Source organism: Alexandromys fortis, unplaced genomic scaffold, assembly GCF_014885135.2.
Source record: "Alexandromys fortis isolate MF-2015 unplaced genomic scaffold, M_Fortis_MF-2015_v1.1 scaffold_228, whole genome shotgun sequence".
Classification (NCBI taxonomy): Eukaryota; Metazoa; Chordata; class Mammalia; order Rodentia; family Cricetidae; genus Alexandromys; species Alexandromys fortis.
Genome location: NW_026068115.1, coordinates 1,748,679 through 1,766,004, shown reverse-complemented (window position 1 = coordinate 1,766,004; position 17,326 = coordinate 1,748,679). Strand labels below are relative to the sequence as shown.

Below are 17,326 nucleotides of genomic sequence, written 5' to 3'. Positions count from 1 at the left end.
CAGCAGCTGCCTCCACACTAGACTACTGCATTCCTGCCTTCTCTGATGAGGTGCTATGTCCTGATGGCGGTGGCCAAGGCTCTCACACTGCCGGGAGCTGGAAGAAAGTCCCTGATCCCAGACCTAGATGCCAGGAATGTGGCAGGGTCCCACCTCCAGTGGGGTAAAGCTGGAGACAGCCAGGCACCATGGTGAAAAGCTATGTCTGGGCTATAGTTTTGATACCGGATACCTCCTTCCTGCATGGTGTTGACCCCTTGGAACCTCAGCTTCCTGCTCTGTAAAATGGGGTGGCTATCAATCCCTTCTTGAGCTTGTCATGAAACTGCAGCTATGTATGAAGAGCACCTGGCAGTTATGGCCCAGAGTGACTCCTAATTTAAGTAATCTGTGCTATATCTGCTACTTCTGGGAGCCCCCCCCCCCCGTATTTCCTCCATGTTTTCCACCTCTCTCTGCCCTTACCACAACTCCGTGGTACATTAGAGAAGTCTAGAAGCTTGTCCACACAGTCTGATTCCAAATTGTGTTTACATGGTGCCCTCGACCTGAACATCTGCAGTCAATAAGCCAAGGCTCCTACCCTAGCAACCGAGCTGGGATTGAAAGAGGTCCACACAGAAGGTGGTCATGGGACCTGGCACTGCTTCCTGGGTCTGCTCCTTGGCATGAAGGCTGAAGGAAAATCCCTGCCTCAGCCCCCATCTTTCCCTGTAGCTGTGCACAGCACATGGCGCCACCAAAGCTCCCCATGTGTCAGTGCTGGTGGTTAGGGTTTAGAAGGCCTCTGGGTATTTGGAAGGAAAGCTCACCGTGTAACAGACAGCTAGAGGTGTTATTTATTTATTTATTTATTTATTTATTTATTTTTTATTTATTACAATATTCTGTCTGTGTGTATGTCTGCTGGCCAGAAGAGGGCACCAGACCTCATTACAGATGGTTGTGAGCCGTCATGTGGTTGCCGGGAATTGAACTCAGGACATTTGAAGAACAGGCAATGCTCTTAACCACTGAGCCATCTCCCCAGCCCTTTTCATTTCTTTTCTTTTCTTTTTTTTTTAAGCTAGAGGTGTTTTTGAAGAGAGCCGGCTAACTCTTGCTATAGTAAGGGAGTGTTCCTATAATGACTAGGCAGGCTCCCATGAGGTTGTATTGAGATTGGGGCTGCCTTCTTCATGACTGTCTCACTTCACCTGAGGCAGCTCACCTGCAAAGCCCTCAACTGAAGTCCACCGTCATCCAGACACCTCTTTCTGGAGGCCTTCAAATTCAACGTGGTAAACTCCAGGCAGCATCTTAACCCATCCTGTGTCCACCTTCTGTCCTGCCCGGGTGAGGTCTCCGTGCCTCCTTTGTACCCTGGACAACTTACTAGTAGTAATGGTTTCCTGAGGTGTTACCCTAAATCTGCCCCACTTTTTACCTCGCCACCAACTCCATGACCACAGCCCCATGTCAGTGTGCATTCCTCTCTGCTAGATTAATCTTCCAAACATCACTTTCTTTGAGGATCTGCTACTCCCTGGCTCCACAGATCTTAGTTCCATATTGTCTCCATAAGTTCTGGGCTGGGCTGGGGCTGTGCCCACGAAGTATCTGGGGTTGTACTTGGAAAGTGCAGATGCCTCAGTGTCCCAGAATTATTACTGTTATTATTATTATTATTATTATTATTATTATTATTTTGAGAGACAGGTTTTTCTCTGTGTAGCCCTGGCTATCCTGGAACTTGCTCTGTAGACCAGGCTGGCCTCAGACTCACAGAGATCCTCCTGCCTCTGCCTCCTGAGTGCTGGGATTAAAGGCATGCGCCACCCCCCCCCCAGTGTGATTCTTTAGGGTATTCAGATCTATTCCCTGGGGAGGGACCACTAACCTTTGGCAGTTGTATGTGATATTGAATGTAAAATGCTGGGCATGGACCTAGTCCCAGCATTCTATGCTCTCCCGGGAGTGTTGAGGCAGGTCCATTCCTTATAGAGAGATGGTGGGGTTTCGCTTGGCTTGACACTGTACCTCAAAGAATGGCATGACCATGTCATTCTGCCTTTTCTTTACTCCCACATGTGGAAACTCTGGGAGTAGATGGGAAGCAACACCTAAGCCCCTGGGACTGGCCTGCCTGGAACATCTGACCTGGCCCAGGAAACCACAGCCTGCTGAGCTAAGACTGGACTGGTCCCTTGCTCTCTTTGCTTAAGCCCTTTCTGTCCCGGCATGTATGAAGAGTGAGGTCCCAGGAGCTCTTTCTCAGTCGGAGGAGCAGGTAAATTATCCCATCCCAGGAGTGTCTGCAGCCATGCCGGGTGTCATGCATGGAGTCTTAACTGCCTGTTCCCCCCAGCCTTGATGCTAGGCAGCCATGCAGAAACACCAGGGCAGCTGGGAGTTCCCTCTTACTTCAGGTCAGACAAAGCACTTCCTTAGATGGAAACTCCAAATCCTGTTTAGGAGAGCCTCACTGTAAACAGCAACTTAGAATGCAGGACGACCAACAGTACAATGGGCAGGAGCTTGGCAGAAAGGAAGGCTGAAGAGAGGCAAACCCTCGATTCACTTCAAGTTCCAAGGTGGTCCTGGTCCTCTAAGCTCCTCCCCTCCGCCAACAAAAACAGGCCAGGCTTGGAGGGGAAGAAGTTGGGTCCTAACCTTACTGTGGAGGGAGGGCGATAATGAAAGCAGCTCTGCAGAGCCAGCAGGAGTCTGGCTGGGCAGGAATGCAGAGGAAATTCACTCAGCACCTGATTTTTATTTTTCCCAGCTGGCTGAAGTGGAGCAGGGATGGGAAGTCTCTAGGGAAGGGTTGAGCTGGGTCCCCAGCCGCTTTATCCTCCCTACTCCACCAGCTCCAGCTTGTCCTGGGACAAGTAAATATACCCCCTCCCATCCTAGCAAGTGTTTGGCTGACTCACTACATAAACAGGGTGTTGGGTTTTCTTTGTCTTGGCTTTGTTTTGGATGTAAGCCCTCCTGCACTACAGCCCTCTGCAAATCTTAGAGATGCTTAGGTCCAAAAGTACTTCCCAGCCACAGAGGACAGACAGGGGGTGAGAGAGTGTGATCAGGTCATCTGGAATTTTGCTCAATGAGCCGGAGGGGGCATCTATTTTCATTTAGAGGAACTGAAGTCCAGAAACACACAGTCATATTTCCAAGTTTGCACAGCAAAATAGCTTTTACCTTTTGCCTGCTCACAGGCAGACTTAGGTTCCACAGGGAAAAAAAAAAAATGGAGTGACATCAAGAGAAATCACTGTCGCCCCTATCCGCTGTGAGCAGTTTCCTCTAGGCCACTGACCACCCCCAACCATAAAATGATTTCATTGCTACTTCATAACTGCTATGATGCATAAGCATCTGATATCCAGAATACGTGACCCCAGTAAAAGGATCATTTGACTTCAGAGGGGTGAGACCCACACAGGTTGAAAAATACTGCTCTAGGCCCATTTATCAGGTCATTTCTAGAACCTTAAGAGGTTCTCAATCTGTTCTTGCTCCCTCTATGTTCTGGATCTAATACCTGAATTCTTGTGGTAGCATCCATAGGGCACTATTTCTCATTGAATCTAGAAATCATCAACAGCAGGGAGTGGGTACAATCCCCCCCCCCCCCCGCATGCTTATAGGGGTAGGAATGATGTCTTTAATCCCAGAGCTGGGGAGGCAGATGCAGAAGGATCTCTGAGAGTTTGAGGCCAGTCAGTTTTTTTTTTTGTTGTTGTTGTTTTGTTTTTGTTTTTCTAGACAGGGTTTCTCTGTGTAACAACCTGGGTCGTCCTGGAACTTGCTTTGTAAACTAGGCTGGCCTCGAATTTACAGTGATCTGCCTGCCTCTACCTCCTTGCAAAACCAGAATTACACAGTGAGATTGTGGAAGGAAGAAAGGCAGGCAGGAAGGCAGGCAGGAAGGAGGGGGAGAGGGATGGAGGAAGGCAGGGAAAGAGGGAGAGAGGCTAAGAGAGGTAAAAGCACCAGCAACAGGTGAATACAGTGTGTGAGTTCAGGTCTCAGAGGCCAGGTGGCCAGTCCTTTTCACTGAGGAAATAACTCTGAGTTCCCAGCCTCTCCTGTAAGTCTTGGTTTAAGGCCCACTGCAAGCCCAAGAGTACCTGGATAACTGCCCACGCGTGGATCTACAACCACGTGGGCAGTCTCCGCATGGAAACTCAACCAGTTGCTCTTACTGACCACTTTTCCCTGCCAGCCCCTGAGCACCTGGGACTTCCCAACTTGATCCTGGGTTTGAGGCCCTATCTTTGAGCATTACAAGGTCCACAGCGCCTTTCTCAAGCTCCAGGACCCAAGCACCCTATCATCACCAACGCTTCTTCCCGCTCATGTTCCTTTTTAAGGCTTTTGATTCCAGAGTCCAGACCAAGTCCCAAGTCTGATCTGCCTTTCCTAGTCCCCATCTTCCCGCTGAAGGCACCCTCCTCGGCCATAGCGCCCCCTCGCGCCGGTCATCGCCGAGCTGTGCCAGGTTCCAGCAGCGCACGTACCTTACTGTCGGGCTGCACGGGATCAGCCCAAAGCAAAAGTAGCAGCAGCAGCAGCAGCAGCCTCAACTGAAGGCACCAAGGCCGGAGGGCTGCCGCTGCCATGGCTCGACAGGAACGGATGTCTCCACGAGCACGCTTGGGATCGCCAGCAGCACAGCGAGCTCGACGCTGCAGCCCGGCTTTGCCGCGGGGCGCTCCCCAGCCCGGTGCCCCTGCAGTGCCGCTGGGGGCGGAGCTAGGGTGGAGGGGTGCCCGCTCCTCCCCTCCCATCCCCGCCCATCCCCTGCGGTCCTGAGGCATTGAGAAGTGCCGGTGGGAGAGAGCCGTAGCTGTAGCCAGGCAGAAAGAGAAGTACGGGCTCGCGACGAACTGAGGTTCCATTCTGTAAAATGAAGGACCTTAGACGTGTCCCTTTGCCTTTTTGAGTACCAGTTTCCCCATTGATAAAAGGGAGAAAATAGTCGGGCGGTGCTAGCGCACGCCTTTAATCCCAGCACTCGGGAGGCAAGATCAGGAGGATCTCTGAGTCCGAGGTCAGCTTGGTCCACAAAATGAGTTCCAGGACAGTCAGGAGTACACAGAGAAACCCTGTCCCGGAAAACACAAAACATCCCCCCTCCAAAAAAACAAAACAAAAAAGTGGTGGAGGAACAGTTAAATTGCCCTTTGGGAATGGCTACAAAGTTCGAGTGGTACAGTTTACCCTTTGCTCTGACAAAGCTCTCCAGTCTCTGAGTCCCTTCTCTTTCACATCTTCCATCTTTCTTCTCTCTGTTGTGCCAATAACAGCTACTTTTTGTTTGTTTGTTTCAAGGCAGGGTTTCTCTGTGTAGCTTTGGAGTCTGTCGTGGAACTCGTTGTGTAGACCAGGCTGGCCTCAAATTCACAGCCTCTGTCTCCCTGGGATTAAAGGCTTGTGCCACCACCGCTGGCTTGACTGACTCTTTAAGGCTTGTCCTGCTAGAGCAAGGCCACCAGAGGAACCCTGCCCTCATCTGGACAACCAATGGCATCCTCCTACAGTCATCTCTGTCACCATGGATAACCCACAGCTCAAAGTACCAAGTTCCTGATTGGCTTTGGGATCTCGGTTTGAGCTGTGTCTCCTGCAGACTCCCCCTCATCGTCAGAGGCCTTCCTTTCCATTTCTCCTGTATTCCCTATAAATGCCGAGGGCCCTTTAAATCTGCTTTACACAGGCTGTCTCCTCAGCTGGAAACTCAGAGAGGGAACTCACTTTTCAGGGTTGTGGGGAAAATGTCAAAAAATGAGAAATAAGGCCCAGTGTGGGTGCTGGACTCTTAGTGGATGCCTATTAGCAAGCATCTACTGCGTGCTACTCAGTAGCAGAGGAGATAATGGGGAGAGAGTACAAGGATTGGCTGGTAAGGGTATTTGGGAGGCTTTGGGAAGGAGGAGCTGAACAGGAGAAAGAGCTGTTTCCAGGAGGTGTGCATGTGGCTGAACTCAGCGTTGGGTTGACTTCATCTTTATCTACCTTTCAATCCTCAGGCATCAGATGTCTGCCCAGCCACTTGGCATTCCAGGGTAGGGGCCTGTGATGCAGAGAAAGCTGGCTCTGGGAAGACCATTTGATCCTGACACATGGTGAAATGCAGAGCTGAAGAAGGATTTCTTCCTACAACACTAAGGGCTTGCTGCGGAGTACAGCGCCCAGCCCTTGGGGAGCTCAGAAAACGGCGAGGAAGACCATTTCTTACAGTCCACCTAGATAGACAGGGCCATGTGGGAACATAGAGGGACCTAGTTGTCTCTCGACCAGAGGTATTAAGGAAGGATTGGAACAGGATTTAAAAAGATGAGTTGAGAGTTTATAGTGGCCAGGCCAAGGGTAGTGCAGCTTTCTTCTTTCTTTTATGTTTTGTTTTTTTTCGAAACAGGGTTTCTTTGGGTAGCCTTGGTTGTCCTGGAACTAGCTCTGTAGACCAGGCTGTCCTCGAACTCAAAAAAACCGCCTGCCTCCGTCTCCCAAATGCTTGCGTCAATACTGCCCTGTGGCATTTCAGCTTTCTGACCCACCAAGTACGTAATGACAATCACTTCTGGGCCATACCATTTGCATGTGAAAACAACAATATCAGGGATACCTCATCTAGCAGGTGTGGGAGGTTTAGACAGCATATGATTTGTGTAAATCTCTTCTAACGGTGGCTGGCATGAATTAAGCATAAAACCCAGGTTAACTATTGGTAATGGACAACTGTTGGAAAATGCCTGTAGGTGTGGCAAAGTCTTCTGAGCAGCAGGTGAGGAAAGAGGTGTGGATGGGCAGGAATCAATCGGAACAGGCTAGATTGCATATGCCAGGATAAAGACTTTTAAACAAGTAAGGAATGACACACAAGGAACCGGAGGACTGCCGAGGTAGATGGGGCAGTGAGGTGACAGAGTGAAGACGCTTCGACATGACCTTGCAGAGAACAAGCAAGGAAAGCACTAGAGTTCTTTGTCTTCTAGTGGGTCAGATAGCGCTTGGGTGCTGGGCTGTAGCCTACTACAGCGGTGGTTTCCTAAGGGAGGTGGGGGGCGTCATGGAAAGTAGTCCCCACAACTCGCCTTGAAGCCCGTGGCCGCGCGCCACCTTGTGGTCGCGAGAGTTGTGCCAAGGTGGAGGAAGGAGAGAAAATCTAGATTTTGTTTGGTAGAAACTTCGGTAAACGGAGGCGACGTGTGTATGCGTGTGTGTGTTAGCATGTTACCATTGGACACGGTGCAACGGACGGCGACGTATGTGTGTGTGTGTTAGTATCTTATCATTTGACATGGTTCTTATTACAATTCCCATTTTTCAGACAGGTAAACTGAGCAGAGGTGGGAAGAACAGGCTGGAAAAGAGGATCAACTCTTTAGGATACCCGTAGTCAAGAGTTTCAAGTTTTCTTTGACGGCATCAAAGAACCTGATCTTAGTTTGCCCATCTGTTCTATGGGCAGGGTGCGGGGAAAGAAAGAGGAGGAAGAGAAACTTTAGTCTTTCCCGCCCATCCGGAGGTTAGAGGCTTTAAACACTTCTCCGGAAAGCAGAGCTGTATAGATTCTATTTGCATACGAACGCAGTCACCTCTGGTTAAACTCGGGTCCTTTAATCTCTGGTCCAATTTGTCGTGCAGCTCCGGAGGAAATCCCTCCAGAGTACCTACACACCCCGCCCACTGGGGCCTTCCCCACAGGGCTGGGCTTGGTTGCACGTGCTCAGCGGGCTCCTGGTGGACCCGCCTCCTTGGAACGACTCATTATTAGCGCGGGGAAGCAGTCGGAATTACAAGGAACTCTGTATACGGACAAGTCACAACAGAGAGGACCATGGCTAGCTATTTGTGGTCTCTATATATTGGAAGTTTTATTAGAGTTCAGAATAATGACATGTTTTGGTTCTCCCTCCTCAGGACTGCCTATCTTCTTACCTCACCCCCTCAATTGGTAGAGTCCCGTGTGACCGGCCTCGCCTGGAGGACTACAATTCCTAGTGTGTCCCGCGGGCACGTGCGTGGCAGCAGCGCGTGACGTCAGAGGAGGGAGCTGGCCAGTGCTGAGGGGGCGCGGCGCGGAGGGGCGCGGAGCCGGGAGGCTCGGGGCCCAGAGCGCGCGGCGGCCGGGAGCCCGCCGGCCCCTGACAGCCCCCTCCCCCCGGTGGACGACGACGACGACTACGAGGGCGCGAGTCATGGCGGAGCAGCGAAGCCTGCGGGGGCCCTGAGCGCCGCCGCATGGAGCGGGACGAACGGCCGCCCAGCGGAGCGGGAGGCGGCGGGGGCTCGGCGGGGTTCCTGGAGCCGCCCGCCGCGCTCCCTCCGCCGCCGCGGAACGGTGGGTGAAGGGCCTTCGGGGTCCCGGCGATCCCAACGCCTGCGATCCCCTCTTTTCTCTCTGCCGGCTCTGGCCCCGGACGCCGGGCGGCCCTCAGCGTGGACTCCACCCTGGGCTCGCACTTTCTCTCCGCGGGGTCCCGGTCCCTTCAGCGCGGACCCCCCCCCCGCCGTCCCCCCACGCCAGTCCTTTCTCCCTCAGGAGGCCCTGGTTTATGGAGCACCCTATTTCTTCATCGGGGGCTCGCAGACGCCACACCTTGGCACCGTGCACCTATCCTGGGGCGTTTTTCTTCAGGAAGCCCCACGCTTCCTCCCAGCCCCGCGAGCGTCCGCCTCTGCGCAGACCCCTAACGGTGACTCTCCTCGGACCTCGGTGCCCACTCCCGTCCCCCGGCCTCCCCTTGCCCAGGCCCCCTCTCCTAGGCTCAGGTCTCCGGCGGGACCCCGGGGCTCGGGACACCTGCCTTTTCCCGGCCTTTGCCGGACGCTTCGCTGGCCGCCCAGCCTAGCTCTTCCGGGGTGCTGAGAATTCCTCACCTGGCCGGGCCGCTGTGTCCCCCTTGTCCCGGCCCAGCCCGCAGGTTCCTCCGGGTTGGCTCCCCCCTTCCCCCGCGCAGCGTTTTGTTTCTGTTTGATATTTTCCCCCTCGGTGTTTGCGGCGGAATGTTTTTATTGGTAATGTGTAAGGAGCTTTTGTGAGGTCGTAAAAGGTGAACTTTTGAACTTGGAAAGCGCCCTGGAGCAATTAGCGAAGGCGATAGCCCCGGGAGGCCTGCATTACAAAGGGTGCTCGTTGCGGCTGGCAAACGCTCCCGCGGTAAACCCGATTTATTTATTTATTTGCCCTGCCTTCCACCTTCACATCTCATTTCCGAATAAAGGGCAGGCTCTCAGAGATCCCTGCCTCCTCCCCTCTCTGCGCCATAAACGCGCAATTCTCTGGGAGATCTAGGACCCGAACAGTGTCTAACAAGTAACAGATTTCAGATTGAATGCAAACACCGGGAACAGTTAGGAGGCACTAAAAATTAATTGCTTTAGTAAGAAGTTTCTCAAATCAGGACAGTGACCTGGCAGGTGTGGGGAAAGCAACCCGAAAATCGGTCACCAAGGCGTTCGTTTGTGGCTTGAATGAATGGGGAGCCACAAAAGGGAAATCGGGCTGGATTTGCTTCTTCATAAGCTAATTAATTCATCAACCATTTATTGTTAATTCAGTAGATCTTTAGTTTTTTTTTTTTAACCAGTTAAGAGGAAAAGTCTGTTTAGAAGAAAGCCTGGCTAATTTGATATTATGATGATCAAACGGTGATGTTTTTAAAGCTCTTGAGTTCTTGAGATGTGTATGATGTGTGGGACCTAGGTGGCCGGGCATCCAATGGGGAGTGATTCTGCGTGTGAACGTGTTTGGGATCGATAAAATCCCACGTCGCAAAGGGGGAGGAAGGAATATAGTTAGGGTAGAAAGGGACAGTGTCTAGAACCAAGATGATTTCTTTAATGTTTTTGACGTTTTAAAAATTAATTTATGCAGAGGTTTGGTTTGATGTTAACCTGGAAATGTTGTAATTCTTGACTTCAAATTTGCCGTGCAGATTTTAAAATTCCACGCCCAGATCTATCGGATGTCCCTGTTAGTATATTTCCGTAATGCTTTCCTGTTTGCGAGTAGTTCCTGTCCCCACCTGTGCTTACCGTTGGATGACAGATTTTATTGCAGCTCTACTGAAATATTATTGTAAGGGAAGCAAGAGAACAATGCCGTTGTTATTAATTATTCATTGGAACATTTAAAGAACGGTGTGGCAATTTTATCTCTTAATCAGATTATTTGTTAATACTCATTTTTTCCTCAATGGATCAGAACCATTTAAAAGACTTTTAAGGAACAGTCTGTTAAGCTAAAAGCGGTTTTTACTATTTCACACCAGTCGAAGTTAGTGATACAAATATATTCTTTTTTTTTTTTGTCAAAAACACAATGTGAACTTTTGGCAGCTTAATTTGTTCAAGAGAAAATATGAAATTTTTGTAGCATAGCTTGTTTTTTTCGGTACAAAAATTATCAATGTGTCTGTGGTGTTTTGTAGTTTGTTGATGAGTACTCAAAAAGTGCTCAGGAGAATTTTCAAAATATAAAATTTTCCTTTGGAATAGTGGACTTTTTCCCCTTCCTCCCATAATGAATAGTTTTCTCCAAAGATAAATGAGATTGTTTGATATCTGAGGGGAAAAGCACTTCTTTAACTTTTCATCCTGGTGACATTTCCATTTTTTCTGAAGTCGCTATCTAGAGAGGAGGTCTTCGGTCTGTGTCAAGAAGTAAAGTCCATTGCTGAATTTACAGTCCTCCAGATGTTTTTATGATTCCATCCTAACAGAGTAGCTAGCCTTTTGATGCACCATCACCCTTCCAGGAATTCCTTGTGCTGACTCTGCTATTTTTGGCTGTTGCTTGTGGTTTTCATAACAAACAAACTCACTTAGTTGTAATAATGATTGCTCCCTTTTGGGATTTCAAAGGGAGATGAATGCTTTGAGGAAGCATTTGTTCATTTTATTTCAAGAGAGTGAGGGAGTAGATTTTTAAATATTTAAATAGGAAAAAGACTATAAACCATTATAAGGAATTCAGTGCATAATTTCACCTTATTCCTCTGGAGGAAATGAGCTCACTAAGTACTGTGGATGCTTCCTCACATGAGATTACCAACAAAATGCTTCTTTTTGTTTGTTTTGTTTTTTCGAGACACAGTTTCTCTGTGTAGTCCTGGTTCTCCTGGAGCTCAATTTGTAGACCAGACTGGTCTTAAACTCAGAAAACCGCCTGCCTCTGCCTTTCTGAGTGCTGGGACTAACAGTGTGCACCACCATGTTCGGCTTAAAATGCTTAAATTTCTTAAATTAACAAGCACTTTACTTCACAAATTTAACTTTTTAGTTTTGTGACTTGAAATTTTAATTCTGAATCAACTGAGAATTCTCTAGTTTCCTTAAGGAAAAATCTGAGATGTAAAGTTACCACATTTCCAGGCTGTGATGTACCTACCATTCACCATATGCTGAAAACACCTTATTCTTGCAGAGTATGAGGAGAGCATGCTTACAATATGAAATTCATGCTACATTTTGTAGCAGAAGTTGAATCCTTGTACAAGTACATGAAAAGGTGTTAGAAGGGAAGCTAATGAAAAAATGCAGGTTTTCAAGACTAAACTATACTCATATATGTGTATATATATGTATATATATCAGTATTTCTTGATTTCTCATCTCCCTTATTTCTCTGAAGTTGTGGGACAAAGGAAAAAAATTCTAGGTTAAACACACTTTTAGGACAGTTGCTAAAATAGCTCTTAAATAGAAGGACATGACTTTGTGTGTAAAAACCATATTATAGTCAGTCATCTTATTTGAGAAAAGGGGTCAGAATTAGAAAGCTCTGACTACAGGTAAACAGGCTTCCATTTCAACAAGGAAGCAGTTTTAAGGAGCAGGTAGTTTTTTAATGTGCCCCTGTGGGTAGTGGTGCAATATAACCAATCCTTTGTAAAACCTCGAACACATTTCCAAAACACACAAGCTGTGAAGGGAAGTTTTTTTTTTTTTTTTTTTTTTTTTTTTTGTATTTTTGAAGTCAACTTAAAAATTAAAAAATTATTCTTAATAAATGTTTGCCTTGAACATTTATGGTTATCACTGATAAGTGGTGTTCAGAGATGACAGAATTAGTAAGTTTGCAAGGTGGCTTGGTACTGAGCCACAGAATTCTGTTTTGGTAATTAAGGTTTTTGTAACTGAAGTTTTGGGTTCATCTTTATTTTAATTGTGAATTTTAGGACTCTCTGGATATAACTTTGCTGTATGATATCCCTAAAATCAGCCTCAGTCTTCCGCGTTCCCAGTGTTTGCAGCATAGTTTTGGGTGCTTGTTAGACTGGTAAGTTAGGGAAATTAGAAAGAAAAAAAACAACCAAACCCACGACATTGTGAGATAACTATTGTTTAGAAACAAATAGGCATAATTTATTTAAATTAAAGATTTCTTGCTTATTTTATTCTGTTCTTATGACCTGTTAAACATCATCCTTTCTAGAGATGTCTCTGAAGAAAATAGATTTGTTTTCCTGAGGGTTACAATTATTTAAATTATTTTAATAAGCCTTTTCTAGTGTACTCAGCAATTCTAATTAACGGTGATTGAGCTTGGAAGGACAAGGATTGCCTCAGCTGGCTGCTGGGGATCTGAATTGCTTTTTTCCCCACCCCCAACTGCACAGACTGGTTTGATCCCCATGCTACCATGGTTGTCATTTGAGAAAGCAAATTGAGAGAAAATAAGTTGGAAAAATAGCCTACTTTGAGCTTTTTTTGCATTTTTGATTTTTGTTCTTAAATTATAGAAATAATTAAACTTCAGACTTGTATCATGTTGAAAGCAAGCTGGATTTACTATTATGTCGAAGAGAAAACTAGATTTCTGTAAAAAATGCAAGTTTTGTTTTAAGGTTTTCAAAAGTTAGCCTTTGTGCAATGGAAACATTTTTATTCAAGGTAGTTTGTGGTTTTCTGTAGCATTATGTAATTCCAGATTAAGAAGTTATGAATTCTTAAGTTTCAAAAAAGTAAATGCTGTAATTTTTTGTATTATGAGTTAACTTTTAAAATTTTCTTCTAAAATGATATCTTTGCATCCTAATTGAAAACTCTGAATCCTTAAATTTGTTTATAGCGGAGAAGCTGTTCAACCCTAAACCACAGGTGGCAGTAGTAGTGTATTTTTCTGTTTTCTAGGCTGATTTTTACTTTTAGGTTAGTGTCAATTCTATAGACACTGTTGATAAGTCACCTGGCAAACCAATTCCCTGGACAACATGTTATGTATTCCGGAAAACAAATCTCAGCGTTTGATCTGGAGCTATACTATGGGTGTGTGCCAGAGCAGTGACTTACTTCGTATTGTCAAAGTGAGATTTGTTTTTTTAGCTTGGTGATGGTGATCAAAAGACTTGTTAGAATAGTAAGCTGTTGTCCTTTGGGTCTGTGGTCATAGTGTGTCCGTGACACATGTGTCTTAGAGCTTCTTAAACTACTGTTTTCTCTCTTTATTTTTCTTTTCTGTTTGTCTGTCTGTCTCTCTCTTTTTGTTTGTTTTTTGAGACAGGATTTCTCTGTGGCTTTGGAGCCTGTCCTGGAACTAGCTCTTGTAGACCAGGCTGGCCTCACCACCTGAACTACTCTTTTCTTTTCATTACTAAGTTGTTTTAGACTTAATTGCTTCTAACATACTGACTCTTTAAATGTAGTTTTCATATAAGCCAGTGATTTTCAAAATGTAGAGCTCTGGGGGAACCTGAGATCCTTTCAGGATATTTTTCAGGTCAAAACATCTATCTATATTTATCTTTCTAGTATTTTTCAAGGATTTCTGTGTAGCTCTGGCTGTCTTGGAAATTGCTCTGTAGACCAGGTTTGTTGGCCTCAAACTCAGAGATCTCCCTGCCTTTGCCTCCCTAGTGCTGGGATGAAAGGCCTTCTCCACCACCTTGCATAGTGGGATTTTTAAGATCTTGGACCTGCTGCTATGAAATTAATAGCTTCTCAGTCCTAAAAACTTTCTAGTCAGGCAGTGGTGGTGCATGCCTTTCATCCCAACCAGAATGCGTAAGGTAGAACTCTGTGAGTTCAAGGCCAGCCTCGTCTACAAGAGCTAGTTCCAGGACATCTAGGGCCTTTACACAGAGAAATCCTGTCTCAGAAAGAAAAAAAAGTTCTTTTTTTGCTATTGTATAATGATGTGTGCTTATTATTTAAAGGCTCTATGTAACTAAGTGATACATTGTTTTTCAAAGCATGTATAAGTGTGCTATTTGAAAATAACTGGCTGGACATGGGTGGTGCCTGTCATAATAGCCCTCAGGAGGTTGAAGCAGAAGGATTATGAGTTACAGGTGTCATTGTTAGACTTTAACACAAGTCCTATGTGGATCAAAGATCTATTCAAAATGCAATTTAATGTACCTGAGTGCACATATTTTACTTGTTGAAATATGAGCGGTGGGGCTGCGTCCCCAGCACCTTGGCCGCCTGCTAGCTTATGCCCGAAATAACAAAACACAAACTGTATTCATCTAAACACTGTTTGGCCCATTACTATCTAGCCTCTTCTAGGCTAATTCTCGCACCTGGACTAGCCCATTTCTAATAATGTGTGTAAGCACCCCAAGGTGCGCTTACCGGAAAGATTCTAGCCTAAGTCCATCGTGGGTTGCAGCTGCCTGGGAGAGCTGAGCATGGCGTCTCTGCTCCAGCAGAGCTGTCGGGTCTCTCCGGGAGCAGAGCAGAGTCTGACCTCACTTCCTCTTCCGCCCAGAATTCTATTCTGTTTACTCCTCCCATCTATGTTCCAAGCTGAGGCCAAGCAGTTGGTTTATTATAACTTAACCAATGAAATCAACAGATTGATATATGACACTCCCACATCACTTCCCCTTTTTCTGTTTAAAAAAAAAAAAAAAAAAAAGAAGGCTTTAACTTAACATCCAAAACTCTAGAAATGACAGAGACATCTCGCTGCCTGGACAGTCACCCAAAGTTCCTCTGTACCGTTGGGGCATCCATCTTCGGCCTACAGGCCCATAGTTTCCAGCAGACATTTCCACAAAGCAGGAAATTTCAAAGGCAGTCACTATCTGCTTGTCCTGAAGAATGTCTTGCAGACTCTTTCATGAATCAGGAACCCCGAAAGATCATCTCACCTTTAGGCAAGTTCAGCAGTCCTCTCTCTGCGGGTTCTCTGTGTCCAGTTTATGCAATAGTCCAGGCAAGAGCAGTTTCTTGCCCAAATGGCTATCAAACTCCATAAGGATCCTCTTCGATGCCCATCTTCCTCTTGAAGTAGATTGGTGCTGCCAGGAGCAGAGTGTCTCATTGTCATGAAAAGTCCTAAGTTATTAAAACATGTAAAATGCCATATTCTCTAGCCTTTGAAAGATATGAAGAATGCCTATCTAAAATATATCTATGCACATCTAGAAAATCTTAACTAACATAACTACAAGCTTAACTACTATTAATGATTATTCATTAACAACCTATATACATTCAAAATTGACCTTAAATCTCTATCAATAAAGCAAAATCTATACTAATGCAAATTATTCATATCTATATCATATCCCCCTTTAAATGTAAAAGAACATTTATAAACAATATTTGGGAACATGGGCGCAGTTTTTTCTCTCCAAACTGCTTCCTGCTGAATGGGGGCGTCGTTAATTAGGTCTTTCATGGTATAACCTGTGTGCTAGTTTCATCTCAGTTGGCAGTTGAGCGAAGCAATTTTCTGAAGGTATTCACAGCAACCGTTCAGGAGGGCGTGGTCCATCATACCATATCGGAATAGAAGAAATGAACAGGGTCTCATCCTCTGTGAAAACAAAATAGGAAACTCCTTTCGAAAGCATCATGTCCTTAGATCCAAATTTCAAAGTCAAGGCATCAAAATCTCTACGATGGATTAGTTCAGCAGCATTTATAAACAAATATCTTTTAGCATCTGTTGCTCCTTCCTCAGCATTCAAACAATTCAAAGAGAGCATAATAGCATACAGTATCAAGATTCTCTGTGTATTTTCCATCTTTGTATGCTTTATTTTAACCTCTATTTCGTTTATTTTTTATTTTATATTCTCTGTATCTTTGTCCTGGAATAACTGTCGACCAGGCTCTCCTTGAACTCTCAGAGATCCGCCTGTCTCTGGCTCACAGGCATTGGGATTAAAGGTGTATGCTACTACACTTTGAACTCACAGAGATCTCTTTGTCTCTGCCTTCTAGGCACTGGGATTAAAGGCCTGTGCTACCACACCTTGAAGTCACAGAGGTCAATCTCCCTCTGCCTCCCATGCCTTGGGATTAAAGGCGTGTACTACCACACACAACTTCTCTTTTTCTTACTTTTTTTTTACTTTAAGAATTTTAACTTTTTAGTCTGCATACATTTTTAACACTGTAAATCATTTAAAAATTTTCTTTGTCTTTGAATCTCTTTACTGTCTCTCTTTTTCTGACCACATGAGCCTTTAAATTACTGAGCAATATGAGTAGAATTAAAGCCGTGGCTTTGCCAGGTAGATCCAGTCCATTCCTTAGCTTTCCAGCCTCATGGCGGAGATACAGGCTCTAGCCATGTTTATAGCCACAATTCTATGGCGTTTCAAGGTCCCTGCCAGCCAGCAAGCTACAACAGACAACAGTCAAGTCCTCTCTCGGTAGTTGGCCCTCCTGCCTCAGTCAGAGTTTGCCCTGGAAGGATGGCCCAGAAAGCCGGCATTTTTAAACAGCACAGGTTTTTTCCTGTTTCGGCTGAAAACTGAAAAGCATGCTTTCGTCAACACCATTTAAATGTTTCGTGGCAGGACCTCTTAATGAGCTGCAGGATTTTGCAGCTAAAGCTGAGTCAGGAAGCCTCTCTTAGATGAGAGCGCTTGCTTGCCTCTAGCAGGCAGAGCAGACCCAAGAAATTTCTGCTACCAAGAAAACATGCTTCACTCCATTCTTTCCCAAGCTTTCTCAGGCTTTTTGTGGATTCAGTTATCCTCACGTTGGGCAGCCATTTGTTGAAATAGGAGCGGCGGGGCTGCGTCCCCAGCACCCCGGCTGCCAAGTGATGTGGGAGTGTCATATCAATCTGTTGATTTCATTGGTTAATTAAATAAAGAAACTGCTTGCCCTGATAGGTTAAAACATAGGTGGGAGGAGTAAACAGGAGGAAGAGGAAGTGAGGTAAGACTCCTCAGACAGACTTGACATCTCTGCTCTCTGGAGCAGAGACACCAGGCTCCGCTCTCCCAGGCAGCTCCGACCCAGGATGGACGTAGGCTAGAATCTTCCCGGTAAGCGCACCTTGGGGTGCTTACACACATTATTAGAAATGGGCTAGTCCAGGTGCGAGAATTAGCCTAGAAGAGGCTAGATAGTAATGGGCCAA

At 46.2% G+C, this 17,326-nt stretch overlaps 2 protein-coding genes across 3 annotated transcripts in view; one reads left to right on the top strand and one right to left on the bottom strand.

The window, feature by feature from the left end:
* Positions 1-4,722, bottom strand: part of Olfml2a (olfactomedin like 2A) — a 29,338-nt gene extending 24,616 nt beyond the window's left edge. The window contains exon 1 of the mRNA XM_050124835.1: positions 4,506-4,722. Coding sequence (XP_049980792.1) covers positions 4,506-4,607 — 102 coding nt within the window. The 5' untranslated portion in view covers positions 4,608-4,722. The remainder of the gene's footprint in view (positions 1-4,505) is intronic.
* Positions 4,723-8,020: 3,298 nt separating this feature from the next.
* Nr6a1 (nuclear receptor subfamily 6 group A member 1) overlaps positions 8,021-17,326 on the top strand; it is a 169,961-nt gene continuing 160,655 nt past the window's right edge. For both annotated transcript variants that reach the window (XM_050124838.1, XM_050124837.1), the window contains exon 1: positions 8,021-8,332. In XM_050124838.1, coding sequence (XP_049980795.1) covers positions 8,233-8,332 — 100 coding nt within the window. In that variant the 5' untranslated portion in view covers positions 8,021-8,232. The remainder of the gene's footprint in view (positions 8,333-17,326) is intronic.